We start from the raw sequence: 13,394 nt of genomic DNA, 5'->3' as shown, positions 1-13,394 counted from the left end.
TAAAACAATGCTAGCTTGTATGCCTAAGCAGCCTTTTTTGTTTCACAAAATAATGGCAGCAAAACATCAGTAGATGCTCAAGTAGATGCTCAAAGTTCTAAAAAATCTTGGTAACATCCCCTTCTTTTGCCTCTCACTTCCCAAAAAAATTTCTCACTTGAAGCACAAATCATAAGCTTCTTAAAGAAAAATCTAGCAGTAGGTTTCATTTTTATCTGATTTTAAAACTACTCAGAAGCCAGAAGAACTCATAGGAGCCAGAGATCTTTCCCTTACCGCAGGAACTCCTGCAGCAAGGGCAGAGCTGTGACTGGTGGTGGAGTAAGGACTGATGGGTGAGTAATGCTCCTCCAGCAGCAGCTCTTAATCTTGTTATATGGGGCAATGTGAGGTGATTAGAACAAGAGCAGAAGTTGCTGTCAGAGGCACCTCCCAGTATAGGTGCAAACCAAATATATTGCAAAGAGCAGAATGAACCTCCTTAGCAATGGCACTGACAGCTGGGCTGCTCCCAAAACACACCATGGGCACAGGCTGCACCAAGCAATGCTAGCAGGAAAAACTGAAGCACACTCAACTTTTCATAAATGCACTCACTCTGATCCAGGCATGCAGGAAAGACTCATCTCTGACTGCATGCAAAGCCTGATAGAGCTAGAGAATATCTGCCAAGATCTATTTAGCTGGAAGCCAGGGGTTTGGTGGAGCAGGCAGTATCAGCTTTCAGCAGGCCCTCAGCAGGACCCTGCATTTATATTTGCATGACTATACAAATGTGTGTTTGTATTTAGAAGAAAAACCAGTTGTTGTCTGAGGTTTTTTATTTTTAACCTGCTTGCCAATAAATAAACCTATTTTTGTGTTTCATTTCTTGCATTTATTTTAAGTGCAAGCAAGTGATTAAGTGAAGCACAAATTAAAAGGCGGAGTGGGATCCCAAGAATGCCACTTGAAGCTTGATTTACTGAAAGTTAGCAGGATGTATGCTCTGATGTGCTTTTTTTTCCTTTTGACATTGAAAATATGGCAGCACTTCCACCCCTATGTGCCATAATGAACTGGCCTTACATTTAGTTTTTAAATTATTTTTATCATGCACACTAGATGGTGCTCAAGTTAAAAAATGAATGGCAACTTCGATAGACTTTTCATGAGATTAGCAAAATACATTAACATACTTATATCCAGAAATCAGGGAAAACTGACTACTCACCTGAGCCTTTTCCTGGCTGCTGATCATTTTACTAAAGCTGTCTTTTTGCTGACTCCATTCACAATCACTCCTGATTTTTAGTTGCATATTTATGAAACTTTTGCTGTAATTTATAGCATCCTGCATTAGTGAGAGTGGAATGAATTACCTGAATAGGTGTACACAGCTGCAAACACCATGGAAATACACTTCACCAGCCATCAGAAATTCAGTCTCTGTGTTCATGACAATACTGAGTTTGTGGAAACATCTGAAAACAGAATTATTTCCTTCTCGGTGATCATATTGGATTAACCTATTAGTTTGTGGAAAAGTTATCATACTTCTTGACATTTCAAGAAAACTGTACCAAGTGTACCAAGTCACTGACCTTTATCCCAACCACAGTCTGAGTTTTGAGAAAATCAGGCTCTTTTCAAGTAGTGCGGAGAGAAGGGACTCAGCAATTCAGAGGCTGAAACTATTCAGTAGGTGTCCAGGCCTGACAGACCCTCCTGAACTGGCAATGATGGAACAAAAGTGGTCACAGACACAGGTGAGAACACAAAACTGGTGAGGAGCAGACACTGACAGCAATGCTGAACTTGCCACAGGCATGCAGACAATGAATTAATCAGAAATATACAGATGTTTGAGTCTAGCTGATGACATTGCATTGATTAATTAGAGATATTTTCTATTTTTCCAATACCTTAATAGCTCTTGGAATGTTAATTTTTTTCTGCAGGGCTGATAATTGCTTGGGCAAACCCAAAGGCTGACTTGGGCTGCAGACAGATGGCCACTTGCAGATCTGGCTGTGCAGCTGCAGATGTTCTGACCTAAGCTATTTTTCTTCCATGGCCATCAGAGGTTTTCCCTACTCCCCTCTCTCATTGGCAGTGGATTTACTTGAATCCTCATTCTCTCATTTCAGAACCATAGAGTTAAGCCTAATTTTCAATCTAACTTTGAAGCAAACAGCAGTCCATCTATTCTCCCTGCTGAGAGAGGGCAGGAACTTTCAGCAGTGAATTAGTAGCAAGCAGCTGTTTCAGGCTGACATCTTCAGCCAGCATGGCAGTTTGCAAAGTGAACACCAAGCCCAGCAACGCCAGCTGGACTAAAAGGATTAGCCCAGACCAGATACCAGCTCTACTTTTTGGAAAAATCATGACAAATTATTCCAGAATTGCAAATCAGTTGTCTAGGAGAAAAGCACGTAGAAAGCAAAACTAATTGAATTTTACAGTACTTCTCAAATCCCCCTAAATATTTGATCATAAAATCCAAAAGTGATCTTGATTCCTTTTATCCAACACCTGCTGCTCTGTCACAGATCAACATTAAAAAACAAATGGCTCCAATCTGCTGGAAATAACAAAAGGTAAGAGAGTGTCAAGTGCTGTTTGCACAAAGAGGACTGTGCAATAAAGAAGTTCATAAAATCATGAGCAAAGTTCACCTTTATCCTCTACAAATAACATTTCAACTTCCCTGTGTGTATATAATGAAAAAAGCAATGTTTCATCACATACAACCACCCTGTATTTACAGTGTATTATCCCATCTTTTTTTGCCATGAAACGAAAAGCATTTAACAAATTGTGAACAGAAATCACCATGGACTTAAATGTGGGGAGACCATTAGGAACTAGAAATGCTCACCCAGCCCTTTATTCAGAGAAAAAGAATACATCTTTTTCTTCCTCACATCAGATAACAACACACATCCTCTGTAGAAACCAGTGACCTCCACAGCTGCATCTGTCTAAATACAGACCCTGTATACACTACCAGCTCCTGAATAGACTTTTTTTTCACCCCAGACATTGCCATGAGGCTATAAATCTAAAAAGCATTTTTAAGTAATTACAGGAGGATATTAGCCCTAACCTAAAGAGCTTACAGCTTAGCCTACAATCCTTCTTCAGTATTCTTTATTGCTGTCCAGGGGATTTGCACAGATGCAGCAGTTTGACCAGAAAAGTCCACATGATTTCACAGAGATTAATTCTACAGTTCCTATGGTGAGTGTGGAACTACACCAGAGCATCCCCAGGCAGAATAAACTCATCTGCTCAGGAAACCATTTCTGTGACTATGCAACTCTGAGATACTATCACCACATCTGAACACGCAGAGAACTGAATGGATAAGGAGGAGTTGTTTTTCTATAATCACTCTGATTCTCTTTCAGGCACAACAGAGAATTAATTGCAAAGTCCCTTCTCTCACTGAGGATTTCAGCAATGAGGAAACAGAGGGTTGGAGTACACTGCTGCAGACAGTGCTTTCCTGGGTTATTTAGGCTGAGCGTCTGCCTTTGGTTATGTGCACCAGTGAGTTTAGGCACTGGATTTTGAACAGTACACGTAGGTTGGCCCAGATGGGCAGAAGGCTGAAATCAAATCAGCAAAATGAAAAGAGCTAGTGAATCAGATTTTCTCAAATTAACTGCTATTTAAAAATAAAAAGCAACTGCAATTGATTCTCGTTAGTGCATCAAGGGAAGATGGAGAAAATCCAGAGCTAGGCAGTCACTTCATTTATATTCTTCTATTGAAATCTTGCACCTTTAATCCATATGAGCAGTAAACAGAAGAAAGCTACTCAGCATTTAAGCAGTCAGTGTAATTACAGGCTGCCAAGGAATGTGCAATAGGTGCGGTTGAGCCAAACCCTAGAGCAGAGCTCCTCTAAAAAAAGCCAGACATCTTGAGATTGCAAGTCTGAAGCAAGCCCTCATTTTTGGAAGGGGAAGATACAAAACCACTAGATCCAAATAGCTAAGAAACTCAGCGGGTTTAAAATATTTATCTGGATTTGAGTTCTGACGATTTGGCCAGTACACTGTCTAGGCTTATGGAGCTATAAATCCACATCAGATGTTTGCTGCTCTCATCCCAATAGGTATAAATAGTTTATTTTGAAGACTATGTAATTTAAAATAAGGTCTGACTATCAGTAAATGAAAGACCAACAGAAAGAAAGGTGAAAAGGGAAGCATAATGGAAAAAAATGGCCTTAAATTGAAAAATGAAGGGATGAGGGACCAAAAATTTCTAGATGTTTATAGCACCTTGATTATAATCTTCCTTGACATCATTCTGAAACATGAGTTAAAATCCATAGAGATTAGGGTTCAACAATGCAAAGAAAACATAATATGACAGGCTTACAGCACCTGAGCATTGATGAAGCAACTTAGAAGGGAAGTGGATCCAAATATACCATTGGGATCCAAATAAACCATTAAATAGGAGGGCTGGCAGTGTATTCCAGTTAGGCAGCCGTGGAATGGGAGCATCTCCAGAGGGCTCAGCCACTCTGAACCGTTTGTTATACTCCAAAGAGCAGCAGAGCCATGGAGCTTTCTTTAGCCACAGAGTAAGACACTGTCCTCCTATGTGTGCCAGCAGCACCAGCCTGCCAGGCTGTCCCCACACTTAGAACTCCAGAGGAAGAAGAATCAGAGTGGTCTGTAGTGCCCAGGACAGTCTGCGTTCAAAGGGACACCCAGCAGTGATCCAACCTTTCCTTCTCCCAGGCACTCAGCAGCAGCTGAGCCAAACACCTGGGAAGGGGAGCATCATCAGGCTTTCCTCTCTTCTGAACACATACAAGAAACAGGAAAGCAAGCAGAGATCGTAAAAAAAGGAGAAAATTCTTAACCATGCCTGAACTGTGCACGTACAAATGGCAGGATGGAGCCTGGGTTGCTCAGAAAAGCCAAACAATATGGGACTTACTGCCACTAATACAGAAAATAACCAACATGGCAGGATTATCCAACAGCCGAGATTGAGTCAGGCTCCTGCAAGCAGACTGTGTCACATAAGTGTCTTACTATGGAATAGATGCATATCCTAAGGATCAAAGGCATTCAAGTGCAACTTTTCTTAGATTCACTATCTGATAAAAAGATTAAAATTGCAATGGAAATCAAGATTGAAGGAAAGTAAACAAATATAGAGCCATTCATCAATATTATAGTCTTCAAATTTTCATTGCATCTGCCCCAGTAACTTATCTTATTGAAAAGTTAAATATGAGAAGTTCATTTTGCCAGTGGTGACTGGGCAGAGCAGACAGCACAATGGAGGAGTTTGATGAATACAGGAAAAGCAAGTGCAGTGTCCACAGAACAGTAACAGAAAGGACACTTTGAAAGGATGATCCTTCTGTCATGAACAGTTGTACCCATGTAACAAAAGAAAATCACATTCAGTGTCCTAGTCTGCTATATCCTGCTAGTTTAATGCTGTATACTCTTTACTTACTTAGCTTCCCACAAATGCCTGTGATTTTTTTTTTTTTGCTATTATTAGGGAAAGCCAAAGGTGATATGAACTGCCTCCTCCACACTAATAAAACTATTGATCCAGATTACTGAGGAGAAAAACTCCAAAGTAATAATATAGCTAGCCAGCAGGGGAAAAAATCCCTAAAAATAAATCAGAGAGTTTCCATGTTCCTCTAGACTCACTGGGACTTAGTTTTGGTGAGGAAATTCTGCAGTCATGAACTGACAACTTGGTAAGGAAGAAAATCAGCATCAAAATCTGGCTCTAAATCTTTTCTTCTAATTATATTACCCAAAGCAGTACAGATCACGATTTATTTCCTGAAGGTGATTCTCTTCTTTAAAAAATTCCATTAAGGCATTTAAAAACAAATGTTCTTTCAACATCAGTGCCAATTTTAATGCTTAAGGAGCATCCCAGCTATACAAAGTGGACTTTGATTTGAGTGTATCTTAAATATTATTGGCTGCAGACAGTTCTTTGGCCTGGCATCTAGGTTTCATCATCATTTAAATGAGTAATAATGAGTTTTAATTTCCATAAAGATCCCTCTGCTTAGCTTATAAGGAGCACACTTTAGTGTGTACACAAATAATGTATATTTGAAGAACCTTTGGTCTTGCCACAGTGGTAACGAGTGGCTCTAATACAACAGGGCCCTAAAGCTCACACAGCATTTTCATGCTACTTTGGTAACAGTCATGCATCAACTACTTACCTTGTTTTGTAAAACGACCATGATGCATCTGAAATAATGGAAAAGTGTCACCATGTCAGACCAGCCTCACAGAAAAGCTTTCTGTATTTCCAGTGGTTTACGAAAGTTCTGCATATACCATGGACCAAAACAAAACTCATCTCTTAGCAAAATGTCCTCTCCAATAATTTCTGCTTTCAAGTAGACAGCAGAGCCATGGATTTTTTGGTTGGTTTTTTTTTGGGGGGGGGGAGTTCATTTGTTTGGTTGATTTTTATTGCAGGGGTGTTTTTTAAGATATGTTTTTCCTTTTTTCTGACTGCTCATGCAAAGGAAAGAAAAAACGTTTTATGTCCTTTCATTGCTGAGGCTTTGTATGTGTGATCAATACCTTCACAGTGAACCAAAGAACTGGGAGACTAAAATTATCCCTTAGGTACCTATTTCAACTTGGCATGGGAAAGGCTGTACAGCCAAACTTTGAAAGCAATGAATCCCTTGGACCTCCTCCTTCTTTACTGAGATTCCTTGTGAGCCTGTCCAAGCCTGCTTGAAGAGATTCCCAGTTCCTCAGCTCTGCCAGCAAAGGACTGCTCTCAGAGATTATCCCCTCCATGATACCAGTGTTTCACACCCAGAAGGACTAGTAAATATAACTCATCTTAAATCCAAACACTATTAAATCCAAACACCACAGAAGAACTTGAGCTCTTCTACTTGGATCTACACAGGTGTCCTGGGGGGAGAAGGTGGAGGGAAGGGAAGGAGAAGAAGATAATCCATTCTAAAATAAACATTTGAAACAATATTTAGCCTGTGGACTAAGCATCTTGCAATCCCCAGGACAGACTGGGGAATTAGGGGATGGAAACAGTTGCCTTGAACAAACCTGTGAAGCGGCAGCCCTTACTTCTGTTCAGAAGAGCCTTATATGATTCTCCTCTGGAAAAAAAATCCAATTAATTTGCAGAAATTAGCTTAGATGTCATTAAAGAAGAGGACTCAGATAATGTTCCATATTTACATAGGAGCCACCAGTTCTAGGCGTCACCAACAGAAGATACAAAGTTTTTTGATGCTAATACCAACCTGAGAAGTTTAGATGGGCCAGTTCACTGGAGACTGCAATGCACTGTATCTTCTGCTATTGCTTTTGTGGGCTATGAGTCCTCTTGCCTAGGTTTCAGTTCAATCCTAAAAAGCCTTCTGGTGTTCCAGTGTAAGGACCAGTACCTTGTGTCTCACTTTCCCCAACTTCTGAGTCTTCTCTCCTCATCCCCTTGTTACCTACTTCTCTTTTAAACTCTCATGTGGTTCACCAATCTTCAGTCTTTTGACTATTCAATAGCCTACTGTAGAACAGGATGACAGTACCAATGTAGAAATTTAGTTTCCTGCAAAAAGGGCCAAGAGCCACAAAGTTTGTACACAAAGACACTTTAATGCAAATCAAATAGTACTGTTTCATTCTGAGGTGCTCCACGTTCTCAAACATCCAACACTGAGCTTCCCAGTTTTACCATTCCATTGAGAAATTCACTTTTAGTCTAAAGAGCAGAAATTTTAAGACAACTCTTTAATTTTTACTTTTTTTTTTTATTTAATCAATACAGCATTTCAATACCAACTGTTAAATCTTTATGAGCAACGGGAGCATATCCTGCAAATTTGTTGATCACTATATAGTACAACCTCAAAACTCTTATCCAAAACCCATGTATTCCAAAATTAGGTTTCCTCCCTCAACACGCAACATTTGAATAAAAAAGTCCTGACTTACTCTAAAAAAATCCACTATGCAGTTATATAAACTCAGATCTTTTGACAACCCCTCTGGCTTATGAAGACACAGGTTTATATAAAGAAGCTTCAAAAGAAAATGAAAAATGAATATTATTTTGCAGAAATTTCCAAAGGATTCTAACAATTCCATTACCATAGCAGTACATATACATAAAGACATTGTGTCCAGTAATATAGTATTTCTGAAGGACTATAATTGTTCCCTGCAAAAGGCTGTGGCGTGTTATACTGTGACTATATCAGAAACTACTGTGCAGCCATTCCACTTTATTTAAGCCTTCATAATTAGGAAAGTATCTCTGTTGAAATTATATTTATTAAAAAAAATAATTCTTACTTTAGATTACTAAAAAAAGTGCACATTATATAAGTGCAGGCTCCATTTCACCATTTCTACTCCTTGTTTGTTCTACGTTTCACTTCCAATTCCCAGTTTTTCATTATATGCTGCAAGGCTTGTACTGCAGAAACGAAGGCTATATTTGCCTTTAATCAAAACACTGGTTTTAAAGATGTTTTCATGTGACCAACACATTTCAGGAAATCTCAAGTATTTCAAAACATTCTTTACCATCCTACAGAATCAAAAAGTCCACCACTAAGTCGGGGCCTTTAAAAAAATAATCTGAAAACAGTATACACAATATTTCAAGAAAGCTAAGCAGCTATATAGTTGAAAATGGCAACATAGACATTTTAAACATTAAAACAATCCTCCTACTTTCTGCATGAGGCCTCTGGACACAAAGAGATTGTGCATTTTACATGGTTTTTTAGCCCCACATTTGTAAGTGGAGAGGCAAATTTTCAAAAGAATTTCTTATTTAGCTAACAGAAAAATAAATCACATTGTAAATGCAGTGCTGTTGCTGCCTTGATTCTCTCATATCATGGCAAGTACCAAACTTCTTGTCCTTGCTTACAAGGTTCATGTTTATACTCAGTGTCATTGTTGATGACTGATGTATGTCGGCTGATTTTAAAATAAGTAAGTTGGGAAGATTGATAAAGAAGTAAAGCACTCTGATTTGTTGTGGATATACTGTTTCAGTTTATAGAGGAATGTGTCGTCTTTGCTCACAGCCAGTGAAAAATATTTTAACTCAACAGAAAGCATGGAATTGCATGATATTGTGATGAGGAGTTTCACAATTCCTACAAAAATTTAAATCATTATGCCCAAACCCAGCAGGAGGAACAACTTGAGCGCATCTTCCATCCACGCTCTCAGTCGAAATTCTCAGGTAAATCCTGCATCCATCTCTGGAGAACACCTTGAGGGACAGATGAAGAGAGACCAGGTAAAAGCTAAGGTGCAAGGCATGGTGTGCAGTTTCTCTGTGCACTATGTGCAGTGTAGGAGAGAGGATGCCTCCCTGTAGCTGTATGCAGAGCTGTTGAAGGACAGAGCAGTTGTTCCAGCTATCAGTCTCCTCCATGCCTTACCCACCCCAAGGCTGGGCTGTTGCCACCTGGGGAATGGCTCTGCTGGGCAGAGGTGGAACATTTTTTCCAGTGTATCCAGAGGAAGCACCTCAGCTTGGAGCTGCAAGGGATTCTTCCTTACCTTGGCTATTTGATGCAAAAGATAATGGTATCAGGCAGCTGGCTGCTGACAGGGAGCTGTGTTAGCAGTCTCTCTCTCCTCCAAGGGAAGAAGAAAAAATGACTTCACATCAGACTATTACAGATACTAATACTTTTGTCAAAAGCAGGAACACACAGAGATTCTACAAAATACTGTCTAGACACTGGAGCACACTGACTAAAAGAAATCATTTGAGTACAGGCTTAATAAGGCAGGGTAAAAAAATCTACCACCTTACAGCTAACAACACTTGGAAAATGAGTCTGCTGTGTGTGATTTCAGTGATGTCTGAGGGAGACAAAGCTCGTTATGTTCATGTTTTTCATACTTTCAGTCAAACAGATTGCTGAATAATCATGTTCTCTTTATTCTAATGGGTGAGGAAGCTATTATACAGAAGGTGTTTCCATATGTTGCAGTTAATAAAGGCAATTCTTACTAATAAGAGTAGGTTGTCTCCATTCAGCTATCTGATAGAAAGCCCTCCTGTTTAGAGGAAAATGCAGATCCAGTGACTAGAAGGCTTCTAGAGCTGCACATTTCAATGGCTACTGGAAAGTACTGTAGGTAGATGAATCCCAGGTCTTCTCCAACTGAATCTGGATCAATGACATTCACTAAAATGTTCAGGGCACTAGGAGCAAGCGCTCCATGTCATCAGCCTCTCCTTGTATCCAACCTCTTCTTGCTGGTGAAGGACAGCGGACGAGACCTGGATCCATCATTATGGAAAATCATCAGCAAGTTGCTTCAAGAGGTCAGAGTGCTTTCTTCTTTGAGGAAGCATCTGGGTTACTGTCTTAGGAGCTCAAAATTCTACATGGAGAGTATGGCTAGTTTTAGGCTGAGATCACAGATGCTCTTTCAGACTGAAACAATAAAATGCATAGGGGGAAATCATTTTTGGGGGATCACTCAGAAGCATGAGATGTCACTTACATCCTTGTCTTTCTAACCAAAAGCTGGGTGCATGCCCACAACTGGATGAAAACCTCACATCTGTACTATGCTGTTGGAGCTATCTGGTAAATGGAGAGGAAGAAAAAAAAAGTCTTGAAGCTCATCTCATTTTGCTATGATGTGTTCAGTGTCTGACCACATCTTTAAACGTCATATGGAATCCAATCCTATTGAAGGACAACTTGCCTCAGATGATTGATACATCCCAACTAGGGCCACCCAGCAGTGCTCCACACTGGATTTCTCTGGATTTCAAAGTAGGGCAGAGATTGTTCACCTGTAAGTACCTGAGTAGAAATAAAAGACCTGCCTCTGCTGCCATTCCCACCTTCAGGGAGAGTGACAGTTTCCTACAAGAAGTTACAAAAGGCACATCATCTCTCCATGGTAAGTATCCAACTGTAGCCTTACATTTATGAATTCAAAGCATTCTGCAAGACCTCTTTATCCAGACATATAAAAATGTAGAAATTATTTTGTGGAGAGACATTACTAATAGGAAATAATCTGTTTCTTCATGTCTTCTGGGAATGGTGTTCTGCTGGTTTTCACTATTCAGAATAGGCTTCAGGAAATGCAAAATATACCCAAAGAAATAGGCAGATGCTTTCAAATACAGAGACAATGGGACCAGTTCCTACACATGCACCTAGTCTGGCTGGATATTTACTGTCACACATAATACTTTCCAGGATTTTAAACACAGCTAATATGGCCAACATTTTCAAAATTGGACACTAATGATGGACATTTCCTAATTCAGTCTAAGTTTCAGAACTGCTGAACAATACCTTGTCCTTGTGGACATTCAGTATAGAAAATCAAACCCAAGGTGACTCAAGCCAATATGGAAAAATATGAACACTCCAAGTTTGCAGTTCTGTTTGAAAATGCAACACCTCAAGGCTAAATCCCATTTTAAAGACACTGCAATGGTTTTGAAAGCTGCATATTTGTGTTGAGCCACAAGAAGGCATAGACAAATATGATGGGTGGACTCTGCATCCATTCAGTGGGACCAGCGCAAACAGCCCCTCCCTGACCAGCCAACACTGTTGTCTGGGAGCAGAGGGGATCCGGGGTAGGCCTGTACAGTGAACCAGAAGTAGCCCTGGCAGAGATGAGGGAAAACAAGAGCTGCTGTTGGATCCGGCCCAGAACACAGAACCCGGCCACAATATGTCCACACAACGTTTCTGTCACAGAGATGTGGGAAGTCCTGTTATGTCTGCATTCACAATCAAACATGATTTTGACATAATTATGGTGCTGATGCTGTTATATCTTCAGTGTATGATGGGTCCTGGCTCTGTTCGGGCCTGCCTATTGTTCATGAGAGACTTTGTCTTTGCAATGATTGGAGAACAAGGTGTTCTGGAAGCTCTTTTCAGCTGGGACCTGGTGAACTTCTTACGGATTTTTCTGTAAGGAGGGAAGGAGGAAAGGAGGGAAGGAAGAGAGAGACAACAGAAGAGATAAATCTCAGTCTTTAACAGAAGACTGCACAAGAGCCAATAACAAACATAACAAATACTCTTACCAGAGCAGGAAGGCTAGTTCATGGAAAAGAGACTTGCAGTCAACAAGAGTCAGCCCTGTCCAGCAACTGATGATTCAGAGTTGTCTGATAATGGTTCATCGAAAAGTGAATTGGTGTTAGATAATACTTGAAGAATAATATTTAATTACATGAAATCTTGGGCCAGAATGCCCAGTTAGTGAATCCTCACTTGTGGTATCGATACTGGAATGAAGGACCACAGAAGAAAGGACTGTGTTAGCACTCAATGAATGTGCTACCTCTGTAAAAGTGGGAGCAATTGTTGTTATTTACACTGTACCACTTCCACAGATGAAACATGACCCAGAGCTCTGGGCATTTTTACTAGGGCCATTCAAGTGCAGTAAATTCATTTTCATTTTTGACTTTCAGCTGATAAATGAAACATATTAACTCCAGGTGGCCATGCTGCTTGCTATGTTTCAACTGCTCTGTCTCTTTACTAGTATAAGTCGATAATCACAATGCTGAGGGTATCCAGGGTATGGTATTAGAAAAGGTACACACAGAGTATGCCAAGAACCATCTTCATTGGCAGAGACCTGAACATTAGATGCTGCTGGAAAATGACCTATTTTCTTAATTTACTGAAGAATGGCAGCCTTTGTTTCGCTAGTTTTACAAATTATAGGGATTTTGAGCTTATGGAAATGACTTAAAGCAAACTGAGGCCTCTAATAATGAGACCAGGCTTTCTAATTCAGACTTTTTGACTTGAAAATGTGACCTACAAACTACAGGGTGATGAGGTGCCTACCTGCATCAAGGATCTGAGATGGTAACTCAAGGAGTGGTTTTTCCCTTTCATCTAAGTGGGCTGTTACCTCTGAAACTGAAAAATGGTGGCAACATGTTGAAAATACATGATCAGCTGTAAATAAATTCTATGGAATTCTAAAATAGCAATTGGTATTAAATTTCAAACACTAGTTTGTTACTAGTTAGTTACAGGTTAAGTGCTCCCCAGGGATGTAAGCTTCCATGTTAACTGGGCCACAGAAGAGAACACAAGGTAAAAAAAAACCAAACATGCAAAAAGCAGAAGAATATACTCTGCTATTAGAGGTTAAAGGGAGCCTGAAAAATACATCTATTTTGGTTAATATATTTTAAAGCTTCAGAGATGTATTCCCTTTTGAAAGAAGGATGTCTTCATGTCCTGGAAAACCAAATTAGCACCATTCAGCAATAAGCAAAACAGAAGAAAATAAAAGGAATCACCAGAAAGTTCAGTTTCAGCTTTTCACACAATCCCATTGAGAAAAAAAAACCTTATTTTTTGAGTA

General features: G+C 39.8%; 1 protein-coding gene across 2 annotated transcripts in view; it reads right to left on the bottom strand.

Moving 5' to 3' along the window:
• Positions 1–7,771: 7,771 nt before the first annotated feature.
• The window catches only part of MTA3 (metastasis associated 1 family member 3), a 140,185-nt gene continuing 134,562 nt past the window's right edge, over positions 7,772–13,394 (bottom strand). Inside the window, exon 19 of one of the 2 annotated variants that reach the window (XM_014308016.2) lies at positions 7,772–11,969. In XM_014308016.2, coding sequence (XP_014163491.1) covers positions 11,834–11,969 — 136 coding nt within the window. In that variant the 3' untranslated portion in view covers positions 7,772–11,833. The remainder of the gene's footprint in view (positions 11,970–13,394) is intronic. The other variant, XM_031059739.1, reaches the window with a different exon arrangement.

The sequence above is a fragment of the Geospiza fortis genome, unplaced genomic scaffold, assembly GCF_000277835.1.
Source record: "Geospiza fortis unplaced genomic scaffold, GeoFor_1.0 scaffold41, whole genome shotgun sequence".
Lineage (NCBI taxonomy): Eukaryota > Metazoa > Chordata > Aves > Passeriformes > Thraupidae > Geospiza > Geospiza fortis.
Note: the sequence above shows the minus strand (reverse complement) of the source record. Positions and strands in the feature narration are given on the sequence as shown.